The 12,470-nt window shown below is 37.2% G+C and overlaps 1 protein-coding gene across 1 annotated transcript in view; it reads left to right on the forward strand.

The window, feature by feature from the left end:
- The window catches only part of ANO2 (anoctamin 2), a 203,715-nt gene extending 199,312 nt beyond the window's left edge, over positions 1-4,403 (forward strand). Inside the window, exons 24-25 of the mRNA XM_083820198.1 lie at positions 709-814; positions 2,401-4,403. Of these exons, the coding sequence (XP_083676324.1) occupies positions 709-814; positions 2,401-2,682 (388 nt within the window). The 3' untranslated portion in view covers positions 2,683-4,403. The remainder of the gene's footprint in view (positions 1-708; positions 815-2,400) is intronic.
- The last annotated feature ends 8,067 nt before the right edge of the window (positions 4,404-12,470 follow it).

Raw genomic sequence — 12,470 nt, forward strand, 5'->3', positions numbered from 1 at the left:
CATTGTGTTTCCTGTCTGTATTTCTTATTGCTTTCTGTATTTCCTGCTATCTGCAAAACTTTCCAATTTAGGAGCATCTGTGGGTTTTATTAGCCTGTTGTCTATTTCCAAAAGATTGATGATAATACTAAAAGCACCAGTCTTTGCACCAAACGACTAAATCTTTCTTTTATCCTGTCTAAAGCCAGAAAGCTTTATTTTAGGAAGTGCTTTTTCTATGGCTCCCCCTGTCGTTTATGCAGACAGGAACCACTAGAGTGTGAGTCAGGTATTATGTGGGCTGATTTACTTCCTAAACTGATCTCAGTTCAGGTGTGATGAATACATGCTTGTTTCCTGTGGTCTGACAATGCCTTGGACTATATCTATGCTTTAGCTTCGACAGTTTATTCCCTGTACAGTGACATCAGTTTAACATTTACAAAATAAAGGACGCATTTTTAGATCTGGGAAAATCTGGAAATTTCCAACATTAGAACAATGTTCTGATTTTGGTTACAACTGTGAAAACCAGCGTAAGCTTGCTAAATCAGTGGCAATAGTCCAGCTCTAATTCTGGAGTTGTATTTCATAATATGGTTTGAAGTAGGAACATCTGGAAGATTTTGTTCCTTAGATTTTGTGATTGAAAAGTCATTTCAATCAAAGCAATTGGTGCAGGAGGATATTGCTGGAATCATGTGATAACTGAGCTGCCTTCATTGACAGGTTTAAAGATTACAGAGAACCACCTTGGTCCCCAAATCAGTATGAATTTTCAAAACAGTACTGGGCAGTCTTATCTGCTCGCCTGGCTTTTGTTATTCTGTTTCAGGTAAGTCTGTTGAGTTACTGCAATTTCATTCACAGAAATATTATAATAAATGGATTTAAATGCATGTGCCAAAGAAGCCCAGGTCCAATAGAGCTTTTATGTTTGCAAATACCCAAACTAATCTGCTTATACCCAGCCTACTGGGCTGGCTGAAGTGTCAGTAAGCTGTAGCAAAGATTCTCCCTTTGTAGCACTTTAGCATACTTCCTCAATTTTCCCTCCCTGCATGGAAGGGAAGCTCCACAGCCTGCATTAGCCCCTGGCACCGGCATTGATCCCCAAAATGCCACAGGATCTTAAACATTTCAGTTAAGTGGACTCTGTCAGCTATTATACTCACAGTCATCACTTGTAAAAAGCACATAAATGCTATGTAGGCTTGTGAAACACAGATCTTTACCCAAAGCAAGAAATAGACAGAATTAATAAATCCTCCAAGGTCTTTTGTCACTTCCCACAAGTCAATGGAGTAAATTCTCCCCAAGTATTGAGAGTTCATTGATAAGGGATTTGTTATCAATATTTTGTATTCTGAATGTAAAAAGCCTTATGCTCTCATCCTTGATCTGGTATCCCTTGACAGTCAAATCAGGCCCACCCCTAATATTGAAATCTGCCTGTCTTTTCTTCTCTCCTTCCAAATATTCATAAGAGTGTCTGAGAGGCTTGCCTGGTTTATATTGCCATCTTCTGTTTCTTTGCTCTGACTTCAGTAATTTTCCACCGCTGCCTGCAAAATATTTGAAGCCACTGGTTATGCTGGACCTCAAATAGTCTGCCTGTTGTTCTGCCAGAGTACATTCCCTGATTAATTAATTTCATTGTCTCATGTGGGAATGGAGTGTTCATAGTAGTAAACTTGTCAGCAAATGTTCTCACACATTTAGAGACATTACACAATACAACAGTTTTTGAAGTATTATCATTATAATATAAACCTGAAAGCATAATTTGTCAATAGATTTCACAAACGAGCAAAACTTTTTGCCAAGTCTTCTTCCTGCTACTATGTTATATGACCATCACCTGTAATGACATTGATGTCTGAGGTTCGAAATTCTGGCTCATATGCTACAGTAATATAAATAAATCCTGCTTGTCAGCAGACAGAAGGATTTGAGGGCATAAAGACCATGGAAGTTGTCTGCTATCTGCTTAGGCCACATTGGAAACACATGGGTATGATGGTATTGGAGGATGATTTCACTGACACTGCTCTTCAGTAATGGATTCTGAACCCAGTCTCAACAAGTCTGATGTTGAGAACTGAGCACCTTTGAACACCTGTAAGGAATAACACTGGTTTAGCTACTTAATCCATGAGTCATTGGATGAATCCAAATCCATTCCCTTTTCAAGCCCAACTGAAGCATGTGTTTAATTCAATCTCACCACTGAGGGGGAGTTGAGCAAACATACATGAGCTCTTTCCTGAACTGAGGACATATTCAACTACTTTATACTATGTGCTTTCAGCAAAATGTTTTTGGTATATGCCTCATACCTATAGCAAAGGTTTGATTTTGCTCTAGTGGGAGTATTTTGGATTCTTCATTCTTGTTTCATGTCTGTTGCTGTGTTTGCAGAACTTAGTGATGTTCCTCAGTGTTCTGGTTGACTGGATGATACCTGACATTCCCAAGGACATCAGCGAACAGATCAAAAAGGAGAAAAGTGTGCTTGTTGACTTTTTCTTGAAGGAAGAACATGAAAAACTGAAACTGATTGAAAGCTTTATCACACGTGACAAGCATAAACACAAAAGTGGGACCAAAGACCAAAGAAGCCGAGCTGCCAGCTTCTGTCAGTTTAACCAAAGTCAGAAAGGCAGCGTTGCCTCCTTTAGCTCACAGCATACAGAAGTGTGAATCGATAGGGAAGGATAACATGTTATGCTTACCTCTGCAATACCTATTTACTGTGTGATGTGATTCCAACATGAGCAAGGGAAGGAGAGACAGTCAAGGAAGAGACGTAACAAAAAAGAGGCTTCTTTTTCTTCCTTAAAAACTCCATATATAAGTGTCTCTGTTACATTTTGTATGCTATCCAGGCTACATGATTTTCAGAGTTTACTGGTACGGGGTATGGGTTATGTTGTAACTGGTCCTCGTGGTGATGCCTGTGAGCTGGGTAGGCAAGCAGAAATGCTCCTCACTTGTGCAGAAAGACCTCAGCAGAAAGACCCTGTGGGACATGGGGAATAGAGTGGAAACTTCTGCCCTAATATCTGTCTTGGGTGGATTTGATCAACCCTAACAAAGTGCACACAATGCATGGTCTTATGGTTTGTAGCTGCCACCATATGGCTGATAAACATGTCAAGTCTCAGGGAGTCATTATGCCTTCCTAATGTACACTGCTACTTGGTGCTGTGTTGGTAGAGCATGAGGGTCTGCTGTTAAGGGGATGGAGCTGTGAGAACAGAAGGAACTGAAAATCACTGAGGAATTCCATCTACAGATATATTGTATTTTGCTTTGCAGGAGCCTGAATGCATGTGGTAATGAGCAGAGAGGCCACAACATATGCATGAGAATTAAGTAAAGCTGCTAGAACTAGGAAAACTCATTGTTATTCATTGTCCTGAACAAAAAACTGCATGTTTGATTCTCCTCTCACTTAGACTTGGAATTCAGCCAGTATCAAGAGGAATCATGCCACTAAACAAACACCAGTGTGAAGCTGACAACTGAGAATGGAATCAAGCCCTGTAAACCATGTGACATCTCTGTGTACGTTGCGTGTAAAATAACAAAAGATGCTGTTGTGCATTTACTGTAAATTAAAATATTTTACAGATCTGTATTTCATTGGAAGAGAGACTTATTCACTAATCAAACTTTCATCTACAACGTTTAATGAATAACTATTCTGTTATGAATGGAAATAAGTCTTTGCTAAAAAAATCCATTTCTTTTACATGACATTCTGTCTCTAGCCTGACTTGAAATTCAGAGTTTAGATAAAAGATTTTCTTCTCATTTTGTCTTTTCACTACAGCTCTCAAAACCATAAAAAAGCACAAAACAAAAGAAGTGCTTCAGTTTCAGGCATTATATACAATATGATCGCTCTTTAGCATTATAATGTATTGTATATATTTCTGAAGCCTAAGAGCTTCACTGTCTTAGATGAAAAGTTCATTTTCTGTGAGAACTTTTGGTAATTTAATGAGAGAGGTGAAATTAATTGGTCTTTTTCATTCAGTGCCCAAACTAAAGAGAATGAAAATGGGAGAACTATTGCAGGGTGGGCAGAAATGAAAAGTTTCACTTTGGAATTTCATTTTTAAAGTTTTATTTAGGGTTATCTATCCCTTCTATCTAGTATATCAATTTAAAAATGATAATGTCAACTTGAATAAAATTGCAAATATTTAATTTTGTTGAAACAAAAGTGTGATGTCTCCAAGTGTTTTCCTTTTTCCCCTGTCAAAACTCATTTGCTGAATTTTAGATGAATTCAGAGAGAGTTTTGGCTACCTTCTGAAATATTTTTTTTTTTTTAATGAATAATAATTTGTTAGGAAGATTGTCCAGCTCTCAATTTGACTGCATATGTTTAAGACTAAAAATAAAACTTGTAAATGTGCAAAATATGTAGTAATACATTTTTCCTTTTTATAATACACAGAGTGATTCAAATACATATTGTATACATATGTATATGTACACAAATACATACATATGATTTGAAGAGCTCCTGACATAATGTATCGCATATAAACTATTAACAGTGTATATATATGGTGTTTCTAAGTGATTGCAATAGGTAGAAAATTACAGGAAAATATTCTTTTTAAATACAATGTAAGCTTTATCAGTATGAAAACCTCACAGTCACCTGTGGTCACATGAATAACATTTTTGTGAAGCACAAAAGTCATGATACTGTATCTTGCAGAAGCTCAGAGAATGGGTTTGGTATGACCACAACATAGATATTCAGATTTAGGTAGATGCCCTCTGCATTCACCTGAGAAAGAAAGGCACCAGCAGCCAGCTACTCATCCCATCTCAACACTGATGTTTGATCTGAATGGATCACCTCTGAGAACACCTACCTCTTTCCCTGCACTCTAGATGGAACCCAGATAAATGCCTTAGATTGTGCGTTTAGGTTTTAGGATGCAGAAGTCCAGCACCTAACCTCCAGAGTCTGAGTGCTTAAGTTGTTTACTTAGAATTAGCTGAATCTCCAATTGATTATACTTTTTCTGTTTTGTTTTAAATTTGCTAGGTGCTTGAATGAATATCTTTTTAAGAATTCGGTTTCCTGGTGGAAATCTGTAACAGAAATGAGGAATAAAACTTGTTTACCCACTGCTATGATTAACATTTAAGTGAGAACACTATATCTCCTCCAAAACTGCCACATTTTACTTTCAAAGGATGAACAAACTCTGTTGGGCATTCCAAGGTCTCATATATTAAGAGACCCCTTACCATAACTCATGTCTCAAACACCTGATATTAATGACAACTATGCACTCATTTATACCAGGTGGCATTCTGGTGGGAGATCTGGAGGTTTGGTACTGTCTGGACATTGTGGTTTACATCTCTAGTTTACTGAAATGCAATTAATTTTCTTCACTCCAAAATGTCTCTGATGGGGAGAAAAGTTGTGTTGTTTTAACAGCAGAAATATCAGACTTGCCGGACTTTTAGAATACTGTGATGTTCCCTTTCTTTTTCCAAACCGGTGGAAGTGCATGCAGGGTTTGTAATGAGGTATACAAGTTACATGGCACCCTCTTTTCCAGTTGGTTGTTGGATACAGTAGAGTCAGAGTTAAGGCTCTTAAAATAGAACCACTTTTGTACATTCTCCCTCCATCCAGGAAATATTTTCTTGTCTTTTTAAAAATTCTGAGTGAGTCAATAATGGTCAGAAAAATGCTATCGCAAACTTGAATATATTAGGCTGTTGTTACACAAAATCTCCATAACAAGCAACTGAAGTGCTTGCTATGATTATGTGTTTCTGGATGACAACGTGTTGCTAGGACAAGAGGAACTAGAGAAGCAGGCAGATGTACACTCGTGCTCTGAAAGTTTTCCTGAGGTTTATATATCTCACCCAAATAAGGCTGGGAAAGAGGCATTGCAGCAACTATGCCTGATATCCAGATTGGATCTACTATGATATCACAAGCAGAGCAGACAGCTCAATTATCTTTATCTGTGATATGGTTTCTATTTTTCCCTTAAACTTGAGAGTTTCATTCACTGAGAATTCCTGCACATTTTGTATTTGACTCAAGTGCAGTCCCTAAGGATCATATCCATTGTTACATTTCTATGGTAACCTCTGGATTCTTCTGACACTACTTCTCATCAGCTACTGTAATTGTAGATCATTGATTGGGCCTACATTCATTCCCAGTTTCTAACTTATGTCCTTTGGACAAAGCGTGACTTTATCTGATCCCTTTTTATCAGAATGATACTTGTAAATCTATCTGCAAATCATCCCCTTAACATAACTCGTCTCAAGCAAAGAATGACTTTTTCAAGAGACATGCATGGAAAGCCCTCTCTAGGGAAGAAGAGAGCAGGGATGTAAGTAGAAACCCAACATGATAATAAAACCTGTGAGCTATTGTGACTCCTGGGTTTTAGCAATGAAAATGAGCTAAAATCTCTGCAAAAGAAAGGTAAAAAGTAAGCAGTGAAGAAATGTGCATAGGTGTTGTGAACATTTAGTTCAGAGTTTAATAGTCCATCCAACTGTTCCAACTCTAAAGTTAAAAAAAAAAAAAAAAGGAAACAAAATGTTAAAACAAACAAACAAACAAAAACCTATATCCCTTTGTGTGTAAGTAGCTAATGCCACACTGAAAACTACACATAGTCACAAAACACCAAACCCACACTCTAGGCTCCATTTCTGGTGTTATTAATAGAAACGTACATAATTACACATATAACTATAACTGTGAGAATAGGAAGTAACAAAGTAGAGGAATGAGGCTAATATAAAGCCTTAAGATGGATATAAATGGATCTGACATAATTATTAGACTGTGTAAGGTCTCTGCCTCCCAGTCTCTCTATGGCCAGCAGAAGCTTATGATGACTGAAAGACGTTGTAGCTCCATTCACCACAGCCTCTCCTTTGGATTGTTGGTGCAAGGTAGTTTAAAAGAGCTTTCCTAGGTTATTCAGGAGAAGAAATTGACCCATATTGAAGGGGCCTTTACTCCTGCATCATGCTGTGACCTTCAGCATCATTTAGTTCAAGAATCCATCAGAGCCTTTTCACAGTTACTAGCCCTACCTTTATAGAAGGCTTGCAGGAATTGAGTGAATCTATAGGGGAATGTTATCCCTTTGTGTCATGCCTTCTTCATGGATATTTGCCCTCTTTTAAAAGTATCAGCACTCATAGAGATATCATTGTAATGGGTGTCACTGCCTTTTCAATCCTCAGCTTTCTCAGAATGTAGAAAATGTTGCTATCTAGACCTCTTTTACAATTTGACCTTTCATGACACTCAAAACTAATGAAATATAGTCCAGGAAGAAAAGGGCAGCCTATATAGAAGTATGTTTGTTAAATTATTGCTTGGAAATGTCCAAGCACAATATTTACCACTGTTACCAATAAACTCTTCTGACTACAATAATATAACATCTGTTACAGTTACGCAGTCTCACCCTTTAATTATGCACAGATGGCTTTCTTCCCAGTGTGGTATAATCTTTTTGCTTTTGAGAAGAAAATACAAACCCATTTTTTGTGACCTATTCTTGTACATAACTTTCTTCACACCATGTACCAGTTAACACATTTCACGTGTCCAGTAATATAAGATTTTCAGCAATAGCAGTAGAAAGTGCCTTCATGGGTAAGGAGAGAAGATAGGACATACACCCAAACTCCTATACCTTGCCTAGGAAAGGACATTGATATGTGTTTCATCTGAAAGACCCATAGACAATGGAGGAGGTATATTTCTAGAAAGAAAAAAAAAAAAAAGAAAAGAAAAGAGTACATATTCTTTATGCCTTATGTACAACCTAGCATTTTTTGTTTTATTTATTTATTTATTTATTATGGAAAGTTATACTTTTGTTATCTTCTAAATGTGTTTAAACCCCTCCTAAATTGCTCAGTACTACCAAAACTCTGAATATCCCCTACAGTTCCCATCATCTGCAAATGTACTCAATAATTAATTATTAATTGATTTTTAAATTATTAATCACTGCATTAATTAATGGGCTGCCTTACTGCCTTCTTCACAGTGCCTATGGAATTGTTAAAATTAAGCAGATTCTGTAACAACTCCTGAGACAGCCCAATAGTACACTTTCTTCATACATAATCATTTAATAAAAACTGTTTATTTATACAGATTTTCAGTCCACTCGTAGTTCCTGCAGGTTTACTGTTTCTGATTCTTTAGAAACTCACTAACAACAGTTCTTCTATTCAAATATACTGCAATTTCTGAACTATTTTTGCTGATCATCCTTGCTCTACATAGTTTTAATGAGCAAAATCATTTATATCATGGGATTACATTATGTCTGTCTCTAATGTGGCCACCTGAGACAAGATCCCCTGGTTCAAACCTCACTAGAATCAGTGGAAATCTTTCCTTTGAATTCAGCATGCCCTTGATCAGAGAGTTTCTCCTATGCAATTCTATATGCAGTTTTCAACAGAATGTAGCAAATTCAGGTTCAGAAATGTCACAGCAGTGCAAAAATGTGTATCCACAGAAACTCTTCCATTGTTATGATCTTCAGTGAGTCCTTCCATGTCAATGATATGAAAAACATGGACAGTAAGCTGTCTGGGATTTCGCCTTGTCATTTACTGAGACTGGATCACTCTTCAAAACTAACAAGGAATTTTGTTTACATTCATACTGATGTCTTGTTTGGGATGTTTTTAATAAACCTGATTTTCAGAACAGTTATCGCTCTCTGTGCTGTAAATATGTCTTGTATTTAAGACAGACCCAACTACAGTTCACTTTTGAAAGCCATGATCTTTGAATTTAAATATATAAGGAATTAAAAGAAGAATCACTTTAACAAGGTTATTCTGATGAAAGTTAAGGCAGTACATGATGCTGCTATAAACAGCATAATATGGGTAAGAATCTAAGAATACTGGTTTGTAATCTAGTTAAATCTATGTATGGAATATAAGATATATAACTTCTGGTAATAGTGTCTGTTATCACATGTTGTAGTGTTTGAATTCAGTAAGTTCAATGAACAGGAAAGCAATGAGATCCATCAACTTGGAAAGGCTTTTACATTTTGGGGAAAGACTTCTAAGAATCCAAGTTGCTCCTTTAAAACTAGAAAGAAGGTAACCAAGGAAGTTGGACCAAAGAAGAAGAGATTCATCAGAAAAGCCAAGAGAATAACCTCCATGAATCTGTGAGAATAATGCTGTTCTTGTTTGAATTAAGATGTCTGCACAGTGTTGGTAGACACACACTTTTCAGAACTTATCAGGATCAGATTCAAGTCCATAGCCTCAGCTTTTGCTCAAACTCTAGTTATCATAACAGGATCAGAGGAAGAGTCACTAGTGTTAGTGCTTCTAAATTTACCATGTAAGATGTCTTGGTCCACTCACTATTCTTGCATTGACTATTAATGATAATGTTAGATAAGCCTTGACAGAAATATTGATATTGATATTCCAGAAGTCTTATAGTTTCACTTGAAATTCAGACATTGGGGAACAAATTATTCCCCGTTTAAAGAGAAATTACAAGAAGAAATCAAAGTCCAATCTGCATCTGTAAGGTAAAGTCTGTTTCTTGAGTGATTCCTCAAAACAGACAAACAAACAAACAAACAAACAACAACAACAACAAAATATGGAGGCTTTGGCTGCACAAATACAGAGAGAAATTCCGGCATTTTCTATCCCAGAATTAAACTGAAGGTTAGCCCTATCCTAAAAAGTCAGTTCTCTAACAGGATTATTCCAGCACCCAATGAAAGTTTACAGTAGGTGTTTCCTTAAATAAGATACAAACAAGCATGACAATAAAGTTATCTGGAGTTTTACAGGTGTGATGTAAACTTTCGTCTTGTGTCTAATGCTTTAGCTACTTTTCTATCTGTTCTGACCCCTTACAGTTATGTACGACTAGTAAAATATTAATTAGGAACTAACAGGAATCCCTTTGTGATTATTTCATAGTAAGTAAGTAACTTAAGAATTTTATAAGAATTTTCAAAGTACAATTCAAATTTCAGCTAGTTCCCCAAAACATCCTTCTGTTGATGCTGGGAGAGTTTTTGTTTGCTCATTTGTTTGTATTTTACTATATCTAATCTTCTGAGAAACAATATATTTTCTTCACTGAAAAGGTTGTGAGGCATTGGAATAGGCTGCCCAGGAAAGCAGTTGAGTTACCATCCCTGGAGGTAATCCAAAGACACATTGATGTGGTGTTTAGGGACATGCTTTAGCGGTAGACTTGGCAGTGCTAGTTTGAGAGTTGGACTTGATCATCTCAGAGGTCATTTCCAATCTAAATGGTTCTATGATTCTATGATATTCATAAGAATTTGGAAACACAGAAGGTCAATGAGGAGGTGAACCTAGGAGGACACGGAAAAATAGAATACTCTTTTCTTCATGTCTTTGCTTAAAAGTCCAAAAGGGGAAGACTTAGTGTGTGAAATACGTACTTCATTATAAAACAAATATAAATCAATTGTAGCATGGATTAGGAGGTTGATTTTTTTCTTTTTTTTTTCCTTTTTTTTTGTCTTTTTTTAGTTTTTTTTTTTTAATAAAAGTATAAACAAAAATAAATGATCATACCCATCATATTATTTATTCATTCAAATGCCATATAAAACTGGTTCCAGTAGATGGAGCAAGACAGCAGAAGGAAAACAATGCCACTTACGGGGGCACTCAAAGGAGATGGACACGTTCATTAGGTTCATGAAACACACGTCAAACCATCAGAGGACAAAGTACTTCAAAAGCTACTTTGTGGGTTCCAGATCAGTCAGAAATACTTTTCATATAACCAAAACTGTCAAGAGTTTTTCCTTGGAGTTGGCTTAGTAGATGAAGAAAAATAACCACTTGGGATTTTCTCTGAAGTCAAGATTAATTTTAACTGGCATGTTATTTTCTTGGCTTTAGTGGAGATAAAGACAGCTTCATCCTTCAACAAAAGTGAATGCTGTGAAGAAGTACTGAATGAGATAAACTTTATATATCCTATACAATCTTCAGTACCTTACTTTTTGCTGCCCCTCTCTCTGTGCTGGGCGGAGAGCCCGTTACTCTGTTTACAAATGAACCTTGCAAGCATCACGTGATTCAGGAAACATGGCCAGAGGCCCTGCACAGGCTCAACCCAGCTGAAGCCGTCTCCTGGGGGGACACCACAGCGCCTCTGGAGTCAAAACAATGACAGATCTTAACTGGGGATAAAATGCTTCTCCTTTTTTTTAAAAAAAAAAAAATATATATATATATATATAAAAATTTAACAAATGTTATTGTTTTTTAAATTTTATTTTCTAGAAAGTTAACATCTTTCAAAAAAAAAAAAACCATGAAAATGGGTGAAAATAATTCCCACACACATCAGCAATGATTTTTTAACCATGTCTATTTATCACAGAAGCCTCCGGCAGTCAGCCAGCAACATCCGCGAGGCCTGTGTCCTGTCACCAGCCCAGGAAGTCTGTGACACCAAGCTGCAGAGAAAGGGGAACATCTGTGAAGGCAGCTCCATCCCCTGCCGACAGCAAGGAGGAGGGTCTCCTTCCTCATTCAGGATCAGGGGATGTTAGCTCTTCTTCTTCTTGCTGCTTCACTACCCCATAAATTTAAGCCCTACGCAGTCTTCTCTAAGCCATACACAATCATCCCCACTGGCAGGTATTGTTCATATATATCTTTGGACAGCAGCGATCAGTTTGACAAGAAAAGGACATAAAAAATTGTGGATAATTTATTTAAAAATAATTTAGGAAAAAATATCACACAAGAAAAATACTACAAAGATACTAATCTCCTTTAAAGCTGCTTCCTTTTTAAAAACTTTTTTTTTTTTTTTGTATGCCCGTGTCTGCCAGACAGGAGGATGTGAGGAGGTGTCCAGTGCTGGTACTTGGCTGCAAGGCTTCCTCAGACAGTGATGCACTTACATCATACCAGCCATGGGAAGTGGGGGGCTTCCGTGCGGCAAACCTGTGCCCATGTTGGAGGGATTGTGGGCAGTCTTCCGTCATCTCCTCTAAGTGATGTGCTTCTGGGGCTGACTCAGCTTCAAGGTGTTTCTTGGTGATTTGTGACCACATGGGTGACGTATCACTTGCACAGTCAGGCTTGCATCAACTCCTGCATTGAGAGGACTGTGCCAGTAGTGAGGTGTAGACAGCAGTGTTGCTTCTGCCTGCTGCAGGTAACCCCAGCATGCTTGTATTGTTTCCTATTTTCTCTTCCTTTCGATAATAAAGAAACAACCAAATAATAAAATAAATTAATTGTAAAAAGGAGTTTTTCTACCAATTTCTTCTCCCTTACTAGGTTGAAAAGAACCTGGGCAAAGGCAATGACTCCCTCTTCTCTTTCAAAACAGCCATTTACTCAGGCATGTCCTCAACCTGTGGTCTTCCAGCATGTATCTTCCATGAGGA

Source organism: Anser anser (genome assembly GCF_964211835.1).
Source record: "Anser anser genome assembly, chromosome: 1".
Lineage (NCBI taxonomy): Eukaryota > Metazoa > Chordata > Aves > Anseriformes > Anatidae > Anser > Anser anser.